The sequence below is a fragment of the Apteryx mantelli genome, chromosome 21 (genome assembly GCF_036417845.1).
Source record: "Apteryx mantelli isolate bAptMan1 chromosome 21, bAptMan1.hap1, whole genome shotgun sequence".
In the NCBI taxonomy this organism is placed as follows: Eukaryota; Metazoa; Chordata; class Aves; order Apterygiformes; family Apterygidae; genus Apteryx; species Apteryx mantelli.
In genome coordinates this window covers 7,271,790-7,291,923 of record NC_089998.1, presented here as the reverse complement: position 1 = coordinate 7,291,923, position 20,134 = coordinate 7,271,790, and the positions used below count along the sequence as shown (strand labels likewise).

The 20,134-nt window shown below is 46.3% G+C and overlaps 1 protein-coding gene and 1 long non-coding RNA gene across 11 annotated transcripts in view; one reads left to right on the top strand and one right to left on the bottom strand.

Moving 5' to 3' along the window:
* Positions 1-13,233, bottom strand: part of DNM1 (dynamin 1) — a 73,641-nt gene extending 60,408 nt beyond the window's left edge. For 5 of the 10 annotated variants that reach the window (XR_010886124.1, XR_010886125.1, XR_010886122.1 and 2 more), the window contains exon 1: positions 12,989-13,233. Coding sequence is in view for 5 of the 10 variants with exons in the window: in XM_067308887.1 (XP_067164988.1) it covers positions 12,989-13,149 (161 nt within the window). In the remaining 5 variants the exon portion in view is untranslated. The remainder of the gene's footprint in view (positions 1-12,988) is intronic. The other 5 variants (XM_067308887.1, XM_067308889.1, XM_067308890.1 and 2 more) reach the window with 2 other exon arrangements.
* Positions 13,234-13,674: 441 nt separating this feature from the next.
* On the top strand, positions 13,675-20,099 carry LOC106495461 (uncharacterized). The gene is made up of 4 exons (XR_001294456.2): positions 13,675-13,761; positions 14,592-14,705; positions 17,217-17,255; positions 19,868-20,099. It is a non-coding gene; the product is annotated as an uncharacterized lncRNA (long non-coding RNA).
* The last annotated feature ends 35 nt before the right edge of the window (positions 20,100-20,134 follow it).

The window sequence follows — 20,134 nt, the reverse complement described above, 5'->3', positions numbered from 1 at the left end:
GAGATCCAGTTTTTATGGCCATAACAGTAAGTCCATGACCCGGCATCTTTGCTTGTCTCCTCCTCAAGCTGCACTGAGCTGTCATAATTCTGCAGTAACACTGCTCTGCTTTGGCACAAACAAACCTACTGATAAATCTTGGCTTTATCATAACAGAAGAAAGCTGCAGCCCTGCAAAACATGACCTGTACAGCATCTGCAACTTGAGGGGGAGAAAACAAAAGGACAAGATGCACAATAAAACTTTGGAGAGGAATAACTGATGGGAAAGCACAGCCACAATAACACACTAGGATTAACATGTGCTAAGACTGCTGAGCAACAGGCTGACCTTGCTATTTCCCACTACCAGTGCCCTAATTTGTCCTAGCTCTCTGGAGTCAGGCTGCAGCTGAGTCTAGACTCAAAGTTGTCCTGCAGTGAAGTCTCTCCTGGGTCAAGGGATATCAATAGATTGTGCAAAAAGGACTAATATTGAAGGCATTCATTACACCAAGACTCAGCACCTGGAACACTGCATTTTCCAGCCTCTGATAAATGGAAGCTTGCTTCTTGGAACCTCTAGGACACTGGATAAAGAGGGGTTTTTATCCTCCTTTTTTGCCATTCTCTCCTTTAGAGAAGGAGATCTAGTATAATGGCAGACTCCAAGATACCAGAGACTCATGGGTAAGCGGTATCTTAGATTTCTCATCAAAACTCCACTACCTCTGGAGTCCGCGTATTTGCTGCAAGACCTAAAAGGAGAACAAACGTAGCTCGAGGGACATTCCATCACTGCAGTATGACACTTCCTCCACTCCCAGACAGCAGTGAGTGCTAGGAGAGGAGACTGTCTCCCCAGAGCTGGAATGCCTTTACGGGGGTTACACAGAACTGAAAGGGTCTACTGGAAAAGGCAGAAGCACTTTGCTGAGCCCACTAATAAGAACCTAAAGGGAAGCTGTATGAGGAAAGGGGCAGAGATATCAAGCCATGATGTGCTATCACATATTTATCCTGCATCAGAGGTAAGAGGTGGAGTGTATTGTGGACAGCAAGGTAGACCAATTCCCTGTGAACAGTCCAGGCAGGAAGGACAGAGTTCTGCAGGGTAAGGAGGTCATGCAACACTCAGGCATCCTGCTGAAGCTGTTTGAGGTGCATGGCCGCCCTGCAGAGGGCATTTAAGATGCTGATGTGCATCTCTATTCTGCCTGGAGAAGTAGTATGCAGGAACAGTGCCAAGCTCCTTGCTATACACTGCACCTCTGCAGTTTCAGATATAATTAGGATCACCCTGGCTGGAAACATGGTGCATCAGAGACACTGCTTCTTAAGCCCTTGAAGAATAACAAACCAACAGACTGTGTGCTAACAGCTTTAGGTCAGAGAAAGTCAGAGGCATTAAACTGTACTTAAACAAAAACAAACAAACACACACAAGATTTTTCAAGCTACATAGAAATGAAAGTTGGATCAACAGTCCCAGGAGAGAAGGCATTCTGTCTCTCTGGCTGGTCCCACCTAAGGGGATGCCTCTGCCAGGGTATATATCCTTTCTGATCAACCAGTGGGACAGCTTTCCTCAGGTTCTAGGGAATATTTTCATCTCTCTGGTCAACTTTGGGGCAGGGGCCACAGGAAATGACAAAGAAAAGCAAGTTTATATACAGTACACATACACAGGATTTCTAAAGGGGTCCAAACACTCATGGATAACATTTTAGGGTTTAAATTCAAAAAGCAGGGGGAGGGTTAAAACCAGCACTGTATGTTCATGGGCACTCTGAATCTATAGGGAAATTATGGTGCAGTGACCTGGACAAACAGGCCAGTCTTCTGGTCTTCCATTCCTTTCCCTGTTCGCCACAGGAAAAGCATTTATTTGATTCCCTTCCCCCAATATTCCCCCACTCCAAACCAATACACTGATTTCTAATAGTATTTGCTTTTGCCTGTCCAGGTGTCCAGTTTGAAATCAAAGCTGTCCAAATAGCAGATTCCAAAAGATGACATGCTAAGGCAGCACCTCACTTTTTTGGGCCTAAATCTCCTTTAAATAGTCTATAAGAATTCATACAGGGAATGGACCTCCTTCTCCAACATGAGTTTGGAGTGCCAGGTAGTTTGCAGGCCTGGCATAACAAATGCATCACGTGTGAACATGCATAGACGGAGTGATCCCTAGGAACAGGAACACCAGGTCAAAGTAGCGTAGCCTGAAGGGAAAGAGAAATCCTGCTGGGATCTCTTGTGAGAACTGCACTGATGTAGAAGAGGTGACCTGAGTTTCAGCCCTAGAGCTGCAGCATCAGCTCTGCAGCATGACCCATGTCACGCACCAATCCCTAGAAGTTGCTCTGCACTTCAGTACGTACCGATCCCCTCCTCACCTCTAGCGATAACCCCACTGCGACAGATCTCCTCAAGGCCACCACCATGCCCAGGCAATTCCCAGCTATTCATAGAGAAGCTTCTATTAAAAGTAAAAGCACAATCAGCTTAAGAAACAGCCTGAGATTACCCTAACATGTATTAGAATCAAAGGGCCCCATCCTGACTCACAGCAGTGCAAGTTGCTCAAGTCTCAAGCAAGTTAGTGGAGCTAAACACTAGTATAAAAAAAAGTTACAGCTTCATTTTCTACAGGCTCCATTCTGAACAGGGCATCCGGTATACTCCCCTGCTGATAGAGAACTGTTCTTGAGCCAGCACTCGGGTGGCAAAGGGACAGTTATTTTCATTATAAGCCCCTGTTCATAGAGGTTTATAATTACCTGGGTAAGGAAGCACTCCCTCAGCTGAAACAGCCTGTTGATTTGTTGCCAGAGCTCTGAGCCAGGTTGTAAAAAACTTACTGTCTTTACACGGGCAAGAGTGGCGGGAAAGCAAAGGGGAACTGCACAAAGACTCCAAAATTTTGCCCTTAGGACTCTCTTCCTTGTGCTTAGAAATTCAGCACAGCCTTTCCCTGTCCTGATCCCCTGCCTCAGAGAAAAAAAAAGTTTTTCCTAGTGCTCCCCCAGGTAGATTAGCTCTGCTGTACAAGTGCTTGCAGATGTTGAGAACCGACTACTCTGCATCCTTGTAGACTTCTGCCTGTTGAGGCTTTGAGAAAGTTTGTTAATGTAGCTGAGAAACTGCTCCACGATACAGCTGCAGTTTATGCTCAACTTTTACACCACATTTGAGCAACACTGCCTGGCTCTTCAGCCAAAATCCACAGCAGTATCAGCTTAATATCCGCTATGTCTTCTCTCAGGCAGCCCATATACTACTCCGGCTCCTCTTATATCAAGATTCAGTTTCACTGCCACAAAACGTCTGTACCGGCCCAGCAAGACGAGAGCCCAGCAATTGGTGTGTTTGCTATGGGAGCGTTAACTCCTCACCCCTCAGCAGCTGCGGCGATGCAACCGAAAGCCCCGAGGAAACAGGAAAGGGAGTGTGAAAGGGGACTGTTGAGGCAAGAGATTATTAAAACAGTATTTCTGCCCTAGAGGCCCAAGTTCAATTCCTGTTTCAGTCACAAGCAAGGAACTGGGTTTATCCCAAACCTCACTGAGTATAACTTATTGTTCAGCATGACTGTAGAAGTATTTTAGCAGGGCTTATAGCTCTGGGACATAAGCCCTGATTTTTAGGAAGGGAAGGGTTCATGATACAGGTCTTAAAGTTTTGCAATTCTGTACATTTGTCTCCTGGAGCACGTAAAAAACAGTGCATTTGAAACACAAAAAGCCACAAGCATCCACGTTAGAAATGGGTGTTTTCAATACAAAAGCTACACTGCTCTTCTGCCAATCTGATTACTGCGTCCGGTGCTCCAGGAAAAGCCACACAAGTCACAAGACTTGCAGAAAAGTGGCAGAAGCTGGCAAACTTGCTTCCAGTCAGCAAGAAGACAGTTTGAAGAGCTTGCATAACGTCTGCTTCCAACACATTCAAGAACATCTCATGCTGAACTGCAAGGGACTGAAACACCATCCCACTTCCAGTTGGTTACGGCTGGGCCTGCCAGAGCTTTGAGAACGTCTAACATAGCCGAGAGCAACCGGAGGCACCGTTGGATTTCAGACTCGTGGCTCATTCTTCCCGTACCATGTCTTGAAGGAAAGAAAAGCAATGTCTATTATGGTCAGCTTAGAAGCTGTAACAAGGCCATACAGGAAACAACCATCAGCGAGTAACGTAGTTTCTGTTCTCCCATGTATATAGAAGAGCTTAAGATGGTTATGAGTGACTTTACATTAGACTGCTATAAATTACAACATTCACTCATAGGACTTCAAAAAATGAAAAGCTGGACACAAGTGCAAAGTATCAACAAGTCTCCCAGAATAATTGTTTAAATATTTAACACTAAATTGTGCTCTCAGCTGCCACTCACAGTGTTCTGATACATACTCTTGCCTGCCCCTCAGTAAACACTGAAAAGTTGTCTCAGTCCTCTTTTCATAGCCACACTAATATTTATAGTAGTTAGTCCTGAGCAAGACACCCAGTACTAATTACTAAACTTCATCAAATCACCTATAAATAAGCATGATGCATGCTTTAGAAGTGCCATAGACAGAAGTAAATAAAGAGCATTTTGGAGCTTCCGGCACCAGTCCTGCTTGCATAGCCTGACCCCTCCAGGCCTGGCCAGATCAGAGTGTTTAAAGTCTGGCCAGAGTGTTTGAAGTTGCTCCAGGCAGAGCTCTGGGCTCATTCCTTCATAGGGCCTGAACTACTCATCGCTGCCTAGAGACCCGGACAACCCACCAGTTTTGATTCAGGTCACCATCTGGCAAATGATGTCAGGAAAGGAGGTAAAGGCCGTACGGCAACAGGTATTGAGACACAAGCTCCAAGGAGTCCACAGTCTGCACAACTCCTTTGCATCTATGAAAGGCTATGCCCCAAAGTTCAATACTACCAATGCATCTAGGGCAGCTTCTCATTTCCCAATGATTTTAAGAGAACCCCAAGCCCTCAAAGCCGGCATATGGTCTCTATCAGCAGCCAAAGAGGGCTGCATCATCCCCGACCTCTTTGCGGAGCAGACCTAAGTGACCGGTGACATCTGATACCAGAGGGTGAATGAGACTGCACAAACGGCTGAAGCTGCCGTCACACCACGGCAGTAGGGAAGGCAGTTCTTCCAAAGCACTCGGGCAGACACCAGTGCATCCTCTTTGCAAAGTCTGAATTTATTGTTAAGAATTTTTCTTCTACTTCACAATTAACCTTTTCCAGTGCTATTTCAAGTGCCAATTAATGCTACAAGTCTACATGACATGATATTTTGTCAGACCTATGAAAGCAAGGCTGATACCCTGTCCTTTCTACAGATGGAGAAAAAGGTGCAAAGAAATTAGTCACTCAAGAACTTTGTTTCAGAGCTGAGAACATAACTCGGTCTCAAGGCTACACAGGCCCATCTGCCTGTTATCACACAGACGGCCTTCCTTTAACCTGAGCTTCCACTCTCAGTCGGGAAGTGCAAAACCAGGTCTGAGATCAGGACGAACAAAGTTCAAGCGCAATGAGAAACTCTCCTAGCAGTGGGCTATTACCCCACCACGCATGACTGGATTTCTATTTTTCACAGATTGTTTTAGCTCTCCTCCCAACTAACAGGGCTCTGACTCATAGGCGTATAGATTTCTGAGTCCAAGAAGGAAAGTATTACACTCAAAGATTCTTCCTTTTTTTTTTTAAGTCGCTTTTTCAGGAAGGAGGCTTACTGGGCACACTGGCAGAACATTTCCTTTCACAGATACCACCTCAAAACCAATTTTTTGTACTGGGCATTTAGGCAGAATGCCATATTCTTTTAGGCGACTGCCCACCCACCCCCCTTTCAGTCACGCTCTCGATTTTGCCATTTAAATGCACTGCCTGAAACAAAAATCTGAGTACTGGCTCACATGGGTGGAGCACACATGGGTTTGGCTCCTGTCTAACAAACATGCTGCTCAATACACCATAGTAAGTTTTACCCCAGTGGGTAAACACAGCAAGAGCTAAGTTTTCTTTGATTAACTTATGCTAAATTGCAAACTTCTTCTGTCTCCCCTCAAAAGGGGTTCATCTCAGATGCTAAGAAAGCCTCACTCGGAAGAGTCTTTTTTTTTACTCACACTTGGAAAGCCAGGCTCAAGCTTCCAGTTAAGTACAAAGTAGGGACATTCAGTAATTCACCAGATCAGGAATGGGGTTTGCTTCCTGCCAGAGAAAAACATTTTCAGAAGCTGCCTCAGATATGAGGTGCCTCAGACAGACTCCCACACCTTCTATTTAAGGCTAGTGGAGCTCTGCCTACTTGGAGCATCCGGAGATGTCAGGTTCAAGGACTCTTCTCGGCATCCCCAGCTAGCTATTAAACTAAGACTTCTGAAAACAAATCAGTAGCCTTACAAAAAAATAAAATGTTTGCCTTTTTCTATCTTCATGTCAGTGTAAACTGACTGTGGGCAGTGTTATAAGCATTTAGCTTTTTTTTTTTTCCTTCCCCCTCCAATGACCAGAACAGGTAACTATTTTAGCATAAGGAAATGTCTTCAGATACTATGACTTCTATTTCCTGCTGGTTTTGCAGACTCTAAAAGAACGAACACACACACACACCACTTACTACCTCAAAGTACTATAAGGATTAATTAATGCTCAAGATGTTTTAAGATTCCCAGCATGAAGATTATTATGGTAACAAGGAAGAGTCCACAAAAGCAAATAAGGTATCCTCCTGACATGCTAGCTGTCAGGTGATAAATTCCAGAAATAAGGCAGCATGCCACTTTCACAGGCTGGTAGGTCCAGGCGAGCACATAATTGCCAAGTTACTGCGCATCACCCTTTCCTTGTGTTAATTCTGACATACCCTGATGCATGCCGTAAGGATGTCTCTTTTCCTAGTGAGTACAAGGCCAAGAGGCAGTTCCCAAAAAGCATGAGATCATCACTAAGGAGTTAAGCTGACAAATACAGTCAGTGAGGTCTGCAGAGAACATTTAACTGCTGCAGGAAGCAGAAAAGATATTAAAAACTTGTATTTATTTGAGTCTTCCCCATAACATTCACACAAGTAGTCAGAGGACAAATCATATGGGCAGACACTGCTGCATCTACAGAGGTTGAGATCCACACTTTTCCCCCCCCCCTTACATCCATCCATGTTACACTATGATTTAATTACATATCTCCCCCTAATGTTCTTCCTCCCACAAGTGTTTACTGGGAGCTATATACATTTCTCTTAAGTTAAATCATTTTCTCTTGTGGTCTATTGTAACACACTATCCATTTCCCATGCTCCACTTTTTCCTTTCTTCTCCAATTAACCTGATAAGTGAGGTACATTCTTTACTGAAGACTGAAGGCTCACTGCTATTTGAAGGACTACTACTTGACCCTGATGTATTTCACTAGAAGATAGAGTCCCACTCCTGGCTTTTGCATCATCCTCTGTAATCCTAGATAGGTCATTTCCCCCCAAAATGCCTACTCCCTTAACCTGCAATACATAACAGTATTTAGCCAGCTCACAAATATATTTATCATACAACATTTTAGGATCACTGTCTCATAATCAGTCTCTCCACCAGCATTCTGGGCATGTAAAAGTATCCCAAAGCAGAACAAAATAATTACATTTAAGGACCCCTTCAGTGGCAAGGGCCAAGAGCAAGTGAGTATCTCCTTGCTCAGTTTAAAATCTGCCATTAGAGTACTGCATCGATGCTCAGCATTACCCAGTATAGCGGACACTCGAACTGTAAGCAACATAGCTATGATTTTTAAATTTAATCTATCAGTTCTTTCATGCAGCAGTCAGTAAGCTCATGAAGCAAATACTGTGGCAGAAGCCCAAGTAACCTAAAGCATGAAGATTGTTGATAAAACAGTTTTCATGCAGTATCCAAAAAGGCCAGGTATCTGCACCATCTCTTAGGCATCCCTATGGGCTTTTTCACTTCTAGACAGTAGTTGTTAAATGCTACTGTTGACACCTCTGAAGGTATTTTGCTGGAGAGGCTTCCCACAAGAAAGCAAAGTATGCATTATCAAAGTAGGCATTCCTTTATCATATACTGGGGGTGTAAGTATTTATCTCTATATGGCTGGAGGAGGTTGAGACTTGAAGACATTCAGTTGTTCCTGAAAGTTATAATTTACCCGAAGCCAAACTAAAACTCATGACTTCAGGATCTGGCTTTGCATTTTCAGTATGTCACGCAGCAGGGCAAAGACACAACTGTAACACGCTGCCTTGCCCTTGTCCAGTTTTGTCAAAGCAATTACAGTAGCACCAGCTACTTAATAGGTACCTACACTTAGCACTGCCAGAGATATTGTACCATGGCTGCTTGCAATGCTGCATTTTTCCTGCTCTATGTATGCTAGCTCATACTATAAGAGCACCTTTCTCCATTGCTGGGATTTCAGCCTGCTAGGAGAGGCTGGGTTTGGGTCTGTACCCGCCCCCACATTCCTTCAGCAATTTGTGGAGGATCCCCCAGAGACGATCAACACTCAGGAGTGCCATTTTTCTTTTTAAACACAAGAATACCAATAAAACCTCATCCGAGGATGGCATTTCATTGCCCTAAGGTACTTTACACCCACCTAGCTCATTTCAGCTATCTGTATTAAACAAGTGAACACAGGTATGTAATGCACCTCCACAAAAGCCATATCATCTAGCTTTGCTGTTCAGCACTACACTACATGACATACAGAGGTGCAGACACCTTTATACAGCATGGTAAATATACACACTTCCTTCTCCAGAGCCAAAGCCCTCCTGATGACCAGGCAATGTACGAACATCAGCTAATTCAGCATGTACCATCAGAGCCTGGAGACAGGCAGCTAAGTACCCCTGTTTGGTTTGGGGTATAGAAGTTCCCAAGGGAGAAGGATGCTTTTGAGGCTAATGCTCAGGTCTGGGACCAAATATAACTCCAGATTCAGCTTCCATAGCTTTGACACGGCTTAGCTTCCTTGACCAGAAACAAGATGGTCTCATCTCCATTTAGTCCCTCCACCTACTGCTCGCAGGCCTTAGTCATTCCCTTCTCAGCAGCCCCCTTAGACCATCTGTTCTGCAGAAGTCAGAGGTGCCTTGTTTTTCCACGACGAGCAATGCAGCTGTCCTAACAGGGCTGAGCAGCACGCTGCCTTGGATCAGCCAGCAAGAACACAGCACACAGGCAGTTACGCAGCCATCTGAACGCAGCCCAGTGCTTTCAGTTTTCTCTGTTCATAAAGCACAGATAACAGTAATACTCCCACAAATCCAGAATTTGTGCAACAGTGCTTTGAGATCTTATTTAAAAAAAGGCACCTGCATTCGTTATTTATTTTCACATGGCAAAATAAGAGTGGCATGAACACAGATGGATTTTAGAAATGGCTTTGTCTTGTACATCCCCCCTTCTCTGTCTTTTGGGCTCTCTCAAGTTAGATGAACACACACCATTCTTTTTATCACAGCAATTTCGCTAGCACTGGTGCCAAGTCTAAGGACTTCTAAATAAAGTAAGAGGTGGCAGGAGGGGATATAGCAACACCATAAGCAATGGGCTAAATGACCCCCTGAGGTCCCTTCCAACCTGAATTAGCCTAGGAGCCTATGACAGCACCAACGGGAAATGCCTAGGGCTGACCAGACTAACCCTCCTTCCCATTGCGTGGCCCAGGATAAACCAGTCCACAAAGAGGTATGTCACCTGCCTGGCTTCCACCTGCCTTCTCGCACATCTTCAATGATTATAACACCGTCAGCTGGTGAGTCCTCGGCAGCAAAAGCACACATAGCAGCCACATCAACATCTGGTATTATAAATATAGGCTCTGCATTGTTGGGTGATCCGTTAACAGCAGCGTAAGTGACATTGAAAGAGTAATTAGCAGCAACTAGTAAGCCATTGCATTCAGGAGGAGAAAGAAAAAAAAAAGTCTGGTGAGATACGATTGCGTTCAGCATTGCTCCTCCGTGCTTTGAGGTTTCCAGCATGCGTGGGATTTAGCGCTACTGCAAGATGCCAGCAGCAGACCTAGACTGAAGTCCTGCATAGCCACAGGCGAGGCCTGGCGCTGCGGGGGGACTGTGCCGCTCTGCTACCTGGACATGCCTCGACCGCAATTTGAAAGAAACCCCTCATGTACTGAGGGGGAGAAATGAGCCCGGGCAAGGCCTCCAGTCCCTCAAGTGCCCCCATCAAGCAGATCGGTCAGTACCAACAGCCTCTGTATTTGTTCCTGCACAAATTTCCATCCACTCGGAGAGGAACTCATCAGCGCTCACATGCACTGTGCAGTGAGCAGCTGCAGAGCAATAGCTGCTCCACCGCCCCGATATCAAGCTGGAGCAGTGACATATGTCATGTCCACACTACAGCAATAATCGTATGCGTACACAGTAGGTCTACGCGTAATTTCTCTTATGCCTGTTCAGACAAGAAAATAACTCATGCCATGAGGAGCCATGTTTATTCTAGATGCTATTTCCATAGCTTCCTACCACAGTTTAAGATGTACACAAAAGAAAAAGGGTGATACATCACAGCAGGACCCCATCATTATTTTAACAGCATTGTTTTTGCAGTATATGCACATACATTCATGTGGTAAGAAGTCTCATATTACCAGTCTCTAAACTAGTCAGCACTCAAGTATTGAACGGAGAAAGACCTCTTTCCTTCGACATATTTTCCATTTTCGTTTCAATTATTTCTCTAAATGCTTTTCTACAGCCCATTTCACTCAGGCCTCTCAGCTTCTGCTCAAGGGACCCTTCATAATTTCATTTTCTAAAAGCCACAGCACCATAACATGCTGCTACGGAGACAGCTGATGGGACATGGTGAGGTCACAAGTTCTCCAGGGATAGGGATCATTAGAAAGAGAGAAAACAGAATTTAATCCATTTGCTCTCCCACCAGACAGATAAGCTCCCCAGTTCTCAGTTGGTGTTAGTGGAGATGCACCAAGGATGGATCTAGCTCAGTCTAGAAGAAAGGGACAGCATACTCCGGTTCACCAGCTGTCCTTAGAAGAACCATCCTCTGGCCCAACAGCCATGCATTAGATATTACGCCACTGCAGCACTACCTGCACAGATCCTCTAAAAAGGATTTACTAGGTTAGACTGCCAGTAGCTAGAAAGCATGAAAACAGCAGAGCCAACAGGTGAAGCACAGCTTTGCTCATGTTTTTCTGAGGACCTCTTTTCCCTTTCTTCCTAGTAAGCTATAGTAGAGCAAATACTTCCCTTTAGGGGCAGGAATCATCATTTTCTTCTGGATCTACAGACAAACAAATGGGTCCTGGCCCATGACCTGGGGTGCAGTAAAATAACAGCGTTTCTGGAAGGTCCTTCCCCAGGAGCCCTGGAGGAGGCTGCATGGACTGTCGGATGCAGCTGGAGGGGATCCCCAACCTCTCTCTGGACATGTATTTACATGCTAGAACAAAACCAAAATCATTCTGACTACGCTTTTTCACCGGATACAACCACTGCACCTTCTCCCTAATACATTTAGGGCACACACTGCACTTGCGGCCCGAGCCTACCACGCATGGGTCCAGAATTTGGGGACACTCTCAGATAAACAAGCAGTTCATACAACACCGCAGCCCCTTCCAACGGTGGGGGAGCTTTACGAGGCGCTTGTTAGCAAACAGTTCCCACGGAAAGAAAAAGCAGGCGTTTGGGGAGGGTGGGAGGAGAAACAACATGCGACAGAGGTTGTCACAAACGCAGCTTGCAGAAAATGAGAAAAGCCACACAAACATCTGACCAGGTATCGCAGCAGTAGCTGGTTTTAAGACAAGTCACCAGCAACCTGCCCTCTCCTCGTAGCTGAGGGTGGACCTTGCTAACTAACCCATGTACCCGGGATTGCGATTATTTAACCAGGCCGGACCACAAGCTGGGGAACGACCCTGCTTCCCCAGGTGCTGTGCGTCTGCGCTGGGAGCCGGTAGCCAGGCCGGGCGCTCTGCGATTTGCTCAGGTTGCAGATGATGGATGTGAAGGTCACGGCAAGGCGGCAGAGCCGTGCCCGTCTCAAAATGGTAGCGGGGGGCTGGAGCGTGGAGCGGGCAGAGCCCCGTCCTTCCTCCGGCTTCCCCGCAGCTCCTGACATGGCACCCGCGACGGAGGGCAGCGCAGCCGGCCCCGGAGGGGATTAAACTTAACCCCCACCCCCGGCTCTCAGAGGCCGCATCCACCTCCGGCGCCGGGCGGCACCGAGGGACGCGCCGGGGCAGCCCGGGCCGCCGCCCGGCCCCGCACAAAAACGCGGCTCGGGGGCGATTTCCCCCACTTTCCTGCCCTCCCCCCCCGCCCTTATATAACAGCCGGGCAGGGGCTCGGCCCCCCCCCCCCCCGGTGCGGCAAAGGCGGGGACCCCCCCACCCCGCGGCGGGGAGACCTTCTCTCCACCCGCGCACCGCAATGCCCGAGAGCCCCCGGCTCTGCCCGCGGCCCCGGCAGCGCCGCGCTGCCCCCGTGCATGCATCCAGCGCCTCTGCCCCGGCGCTGCCCCATGCGCCCAGCGGCTCTGCCCCGGCGCTGCCCCCCGTGCACCCAGCAGCTCTGCCCCGGCGCCTGCATCCAGCAGCTTTGCCCCTGCGTTGCACTGCCCCTGCGCTGCCCCGTGCACCCAGCAGCTCTGCCCCTGCGCTGCACTGCCCCTCGTGCATCCAAGCAACTCTGCCCCTGTGCATGCATCCAGCAGTTTTGCCCCTGCGCTGACCCCCCCGTGCATCCAGCAGCTCTGCCCCTGCACCGCACTGCCCCAGCGCATGCGACCAGCAGCTCTGCCCCTGCACTGCACCGCCCGGGCATCCAGCGGCTCTGTCCCTGCACCGCACTGCCCGCGCACACGCGTGCGGCGGCGGCGCCCGTGCACCGCACTGCCCCGCATCCAGCGGCTCTGCCCCCGCGCCCCGCAGCCCTTCCCGGGACGCGGACGCCGCGGGGCTCCGGGGGGGGGGGGGGGCACCTTACCTCCCCACGAAATTCTCCAGCACGGAGCTCTTGCCGGCGCTCTGCCCCCCCACCACGGCGATCTGCGGCAGGTCCAGGTTGGCGTTCTGGCCGATGGCGGCGAAGGCATCCTGGAGCCGGTTGACCAGGGGGATGAGGTCCTCCATCCCGCGGTTCCCCATGGCTGCGGCGCTGCACCGGCACCTCGCCCCGCGGAGCTCGCACCGCCGCCGCCGCCCTGCTCGCGCCGCCGAGGGGGCAGTGCCGCGGCGCGGCCCCTCACGCCCTCACCGACGGGTAGCGCGGCCCGGTGGGACCTGCCCGCCCGCCCGCCCGTCCGCACCTCGCCCGGCTCGGCTCGGCTCGGCTCGGCGCTGCCCCGCTGCCCGCCCGGGCTCGGCTCGGCTCGGCTCGCGCTCGTCGCGCGCCGCCGCCGCCAGGGGGGGCTTAAGGGCGCCGCGCCCCGGAGCACGCTGGGAGTTGTAGTGCGGAGGGGGCGCGCGCTCCGCAGCGCGGTCGGCGCCCCGCGGCGAAGCCCCGCGCCATCTTAGCCCGCCCGGCGCCGCGGGGCGTGTGGCGCCTCGGCCCGCGCGCGGTTGGGTCCACGCGCCTGTACGGTTGAGTTAGGGTACGCCTATGGTTCAGTCACTGTATCTGTATAGTGGGGTCTCTACACCCACCCCGCTCGGTCGCCGTAACTGTGCGGTTTGGTCACGGTACCTCTTTGGTTCAGCTGCTGTACCTGCACAGTTTGGTCGTTGTACCCACACAGTCCGGTTGACGCACCCGTGCAGGTTAGTCACTTGGATCTGCACGGTTCGGGCACCGAACCTCTACGGTTCGCTCAGTCTATTTGTGCGGTTTGGTCGTTATACCTGTGCAGTTTGGTCAACGTACTCTTTGGTAGCCATACCGGTGCAGTTGGGTCACTGTACCTGTAGGGTTTGGGTGCTACAGCTGTACAGTTTGTGTGATATACCTGTATGGTTTGGTCGATACACCTGTACGTGAGGGCTTTGCGCCAGGGGGCACTTGTGGAACGGCCAGAATATGAGCAATACTTGACCTGATGAAACTGGAGGCTTGCAAAAATGCTTCCGCCTTTCTGCTGCTTGACTTTCATTGAGACATGGATGAAAAACTCATGGATTTCTGTTTATGGCTGCAGAACAGTAGCTATTGCTGCCGTTGCTATGTTTGATTTACCCAAACGCAAAGTACTTCATTTTATGTGCTTCCATCTTCTTTAAAAAAATTTTCATTTGCCTACAGTAAAGAGGAAACTGTTTGGTTTTAGACTTTTTAAAAGGATTTTTTTTATTAAAAATATAATGTGCATCCATATTTGATTTGAAAGTGTACCAGTGAAAACAAGTGTGTTCAGAAAAGGAATTGATGGCTAGTGGTGACTCAGGAGAATAGAGTATGCTGCATTTCAAACGCTTCTTCGTCCATGCTATCCAGGACTCTTGTTTGCAGCTTAGATACAGCTGGGGGTGGGTGGGGGAAGGAATAACAAAACTGCAACAGATTTTGAGCTTTATTTTTCATTGTAAACAGCCACTCTTTAGTTATAATGGTTTTAAGCAAAATTTCACAGATCCGTCAAATGTAATCTATGCAGAAATGCCGGAGTATGCAGAGAAACTGGAACAACTGTTGTGAGGGGTGAATTTACCTCACTTGTGTCAGTGAAGATGCCCAAGGAAAATGCTTTGAAAATGTCACCAGCATTCAGGTAAGAAAGCTGAGGGAGGGAGTGAAAGCTGCTCCGTCTGTGTGGGTAACGTTATTGTAGGACACGTGTGGGTTGTTTTGGGGGCTGTCAATGCTAATTTTTTCCTTTCAGCAAATTGCCCAACAGATCCAAGGAGAAACGAGCTTCAGAAACCCAATGGAGACTGTGGACAAATGTCTCCGAGCATCTGCCCAGCCATTCTGGTCACTTATGTAGAAAGAACCTGCAGAAAGGACATGGCTTTTCTTCCAAAAGTTGACACCTCCCCCTTGTTAGAAGTCTCAGCAAAAATAACAACAAAGAGCATCACAGACTTAAAAAATGGTGTCGTATTCCTGCCTGGGCCAGAGCTGATGTTCAAGGAATTTCAAATCATGAGGATTGTTGAAGTTTTACCCCAAGAACCATGAGAAGAAGGTTGCCCTTTGCCAGAGGTTGCTGTAACCTGCAGTTAACCTGCACAGCCCTGATTTCAACGCAGGGGAAGTTTGCCCAGCTACATCACTGTGATGATGTCAGATAACATAGTGGCATTTGCCACCTAGCTAATGCCAAAAGGGCCTTTACTTGCCTCCCTTCCCTTCCTTGCCCCCCCCGCCATGAATCCACACCTGCCTTTAATATTCCCATAAAAGCAACTATATTTAATTATGGCTATCAACATTTTTGCTAACAATATAACCATCAAACTATAAATATTGGATTTCACTCCCATCTGGCTGTTTAGCATTCTAAGCAGGTATTTTGCTCCGAGTGAGCCCATTTTAATCCAGAAATTATCATTCAGGATCATACCTTTCTCTGGAAGAGCTAAAATTAAATTAATACTTTTTTTTTCTATCGAGAAAGGTTTGTGAAATAACACTGAAAGCACACTATGTCAACAGCTGACATTTAAGACTGGAAAAAAAAACAGGATTCATGTTGTCGGAGTTAGGGATCTAGTGCAGCAGAAAGGCTGCAGCAGGACTTTTTTTGCAGGTATTCTTTGAGGTATTCTCTCTCCAATTTTATTTTTATATAAGACTGCTAGTTAGATCTCAGGAAACACATGGCCCATCATTTAGGGGTTTGGTCTAATCTACTGAGGTCTCAAGGGGCAAAAGCTCACTGGAGACACCGTAGGGAGTTAATAGGGTCATCTCCAAGTAGATAAGAAAGGCAGAAAAGGGAAAAAGGAGCATTAAAACTCTGCAGAAATGTTGGCAAACTTTGCATTGATTTTTCTCCGCAGATCATTATGAGTGTAACACTGTAAGGTGCACAAAGTACACTCCCGTTTCCCCTGTTTTATGGCTGCCCTCATAAGTAAATGAGGATAAGTGTATGCCTGCAGCATTACCTCTACAAGAACTCACTAATATCGTGGAGTCTGTCTAAGCACTTCTGCAGCAATTGTAATCACACCCCCCAGAGAGCAGAGAGACCCCAACTCAAACCTCAAAGAAAGTGAGGTTTGATTTTAAGAAGCTTTAGAAACCTACGCCTCCCATCGATGAAAACGAGAACTGCAGGCACTCAGACTCCCCATCCTAAAGCCTTCCATTTTCTCTCCTGCAAGAAACTGTGATTTGCAAGGATATTAGCAACAGACAGGCCTTTTGATTCTGCGGCACCTCCTTCCGATGACTTACTCAGCAGCATGTAGCAGCCGTAGGAGAAAAACAATTATGTGATCATCCTTCATGGGAAATACTGAAAAATAGGAGGGATTTGGAAATTAAAAAGACTTTACAAACAGGAACAGACAGGAAAAATCCATTTGTGTCTATCTTAAAAAGCCTTGAGATATGTAAGCAAAGAAAAACTAAGAGAAAGACTTTTTTTTCTCTGTTGTAAATATTTCCAGCCATACTTTAATATGAATCCCCTAAAAATGTACCTGAGCATAAATATGCCTGTTTCCATGTATTACTATCAACGTAAAAATAATATATCCAGTCCTGGGAGAAGAAAGATTAAAAAATGTGGAATATAATTACCTTACTAGTCTCCTAGTCATCTGCAAACTATTTCTCAGAGGTGCAGGTGCCCCACAGTTCCCGTTGACTCCAGCCAGAGCTATGAATGTTCAGAACATTTCACAGGGGATCATGAAGTGGATGCTCTTGGTCCTTTGGTTTTGTAAGAAATGTTTATAGAGGTAAGAATATAAACTCCAAAAAGGATCAGAGATAGGATTGTCATTGTGTGTATCAATATGGAATATATTATACAGCTGATGAATAGTTAAAAAACAATAGAATTAACCTCTTAAATTGTTTCTATCTCTATAGGCAGCTTTACGTAGTAATATAATTTTTTTAAGTATGTATTTTGTGCTGTAGCATCACTGATCTTTTGTAGTATCAGTTACTCAGAAAGAAAGGTCTCTCTCTAGTGTTCCTATTAGTTGGAAAAACTATCTGAAAAAGAAGTAACCTTTATTTTTGTGATTTTCAAATATGTAGCTTGTCTTTCTAGAATAAAACAGTGAAATACTTTCTCATTTTCTCTTCTGTTGTGAAACAGGAAATTTGCTGAACTGGTCTGAGAATCCCTCAAAAAGAGGTAAAAGAAGGTTAATCTGTTGTAGAAGACACTGTGTCAGGTTTATTTTTGGTGTAACTCCACAGCAGTCAGAATATAGTCCATCAGGAGAGGGATCTGGACATGGATGTGTGTTTAGATAAATATTTTAAAAGCGGCAAAGCTGAGTTCACTGGGCTTTCCACATCCAGAGAGAAGATACAAGATAGTAACAGGAATATATTTTACCCTGTGAGACTGAAAATCATTGATAGAAGCTGTTTGGCCACGTGACAAAAAGGATGTAAAAGAAGTATGTTAGTTTATATGCTGTGGGCCAGCCCTGTCAATCAAGAAATATTGGGAACAGGTTTCTAAAGCAATAGAGCAAAGACTGGGTGCAAGTATCTTAATGCACAGATTACCTTGCTTTAAAATACTGTGTGCTACTGCTTTCATGTATGTGAGTATGGTATTCCCACATATAAAACAGACATGAAAAACAGCGGAACTGCAATAATTAGTATCAGCAGTTGAGGGCAGGGCTAGTGAAACATGAAACCAAATGATACCTATTCTTTCATTGGATAGGCCCCCAAAGCAGAGGGGTACTGCTTTTAAGTACTTTAAAGTTCCATAGAACTTTTTCTCCAAGTTGGGAGGTTCAGCGACATTAAGGTGGGAAACTCCTGTCACATCCTAGTAAAACGGGTAATGCCATCCTTGCAGATTTCAATTACAAATGTGGGCACCTCTGCTTCTTGGTGCTCTCACAGGCACTAAGAAACTGAGACTGCAGAAACCAGAGACTGCTTTTGAAAATTCAGTTGTATGCATCTCCACCAAGGGCTTGATAGCAAGTCTTCCTCAGAGCCAAAATTAAAACATACAAATGCACAATCTAGTCTTGTTCTGTAAACTGGAAATGTCTGGTTATCTGCAGGCCTGATCTGGTCCACGGAACAAATCCATATAGCCCAGTAAAAGCTTGACTGACTATATAATGCAGTCCAGCCTCTGAATAAAAAGCAATCATATGGTCTGTCCCCTCATCTGCCAAGAGGTTGGATAACCTTGATCTAAGTCATATTGAAGTAAACTGTAGGTTGCTTTACAGGGATCCAACAGTTCAGCTAATGTAAGTCTCTTTTCTGAAGAGTACTTTCTCGGTCATTTTCCTGTATTTATCTTTTAGTTCTCATCATTCTGTTTAATTTATTCCCATTGTCAATAAGACACAATTTTTGCTGTGTAACTATCCCTGAGCTTAGTGGATACCTAGGTTTCTGTGACTTAAATGGGACTGAATAAGAACACTGTATTCTTTACTATAGCACTATAAATTTCTGAGATTCTATGTATACTCACATAATGACATGTATTTACTGTGTGCATATAGATCATTTAGCAGCAAGTCGCTTAGTAATTGAAAAGATGTTCCTTGCAGAAAAAGAACTTTATTGACAGGACACGGGAGGTAAAGCTCTGTGTATCCATGCTCAGTGAGCACAGACCGTACCCTTTAGCTGTCAGCTCAGACGCACTGTTTAGCTGCTCACAATAAAGCAAATAAAAAGATCCGAGCCCCATTTCCTGTGCTGTTAACTTACACCTCTGTGCATGACCTTCAAACTGAATGGTGTGATTAGCTAAATCTAGAGCCTTCTGTTCTGGGTTCACTTAAACCATCTCTACTTCTGATGCATAAAGACATCTTTGAAGATCAACCTTTGGAATGTAGGTTGATAAAATAGCAGGTGTTGTCACTTTACAGTTAGTTCTACAACCTTAGTTCTGTCTTTTGGGTGTCCAGCAAATACAGGGACTAGCTGGGCATCGGTAAAATCATAAATTAACCCCCTCTTTCACCACGGCAAACTAGTCAGACTGGTAGTTTCTATAATAGCACAATTACAGGAGCAAAAAGGATCAATTATGCAAAATGATTTGAAATAGACTCCACATATGTTTTCCACTCCATGTATGTATTCCCTGGGATGATGCTTAAGCTTTAATGCTTAACAGGAGAGCATTTTCTCTGTGTGCAGACGGCTGTGACTGCCTGGATAAAGGACTCTGGGCATTAACCCAGCCAGTCATTGATTAATACAGATGGTCATCTCCAAATTGATTATTGTAAAATCAGGGCAGTATGAAAAGGCCCAAAGGAAAAGTCAACATATGCTGCTTTGTTGAAAAGTATTAATGGTAACTGTTTATCACCAATGATTGTGTTCAGCTTGCAATACTTTCAGCTAAAAATCAATCCTGTAGCCTTTAATGATCCAAGTAGTCTTTACTGGTGTGAATGACAAAACTATTTATACAGTAATTATTGCAGGATGGATTCTCCAGAACAGCAAACAGCTGAACTACATCTTTACCCTAGCTAGGTTTCGTATAGGAAGAAATGACAGTCACAGTATTTTTTTTTTCATGCAGTGGTCATGTGTATTGGACACACACTTAAATATGAATTTGCTATTTTTGGAAAGCAGGTGGCACAGGAAAGATTTTGCTGCAAACTCTAACCAAAAAAAAAAAAACCAACCCCAAAACAAAACAAAATAGAAAAACAGATGGGCCTGCTAGAAAAGTATTCTCAATCTAGACTACAGAATAATATTGAAAAATCCCTGTTTGTTTTGTTCCAGGTTCTCGTGGCAGGTTCACCACCACGTGAGCACAGCAAATGGCCAGAGAAGGTGGTGGGGTGGGTGTTGTGGTTTTTTTAATCTCCTCGACGAGACAGGTAACAAGGATTCCCCTGAACTATTTGAAAAAACAAAGCAAAAGCAAAAGCCCGGCGCTGTTGGACACCACCTGCTGCCCCCTCAGCCCCGGGCAGACGCCGCCCGTCCCCTCGGGGCCCCCCGGCCGCCCGCGGCGGCGGCTGCCCGCGGCGGGAAGATGGAGGCGGC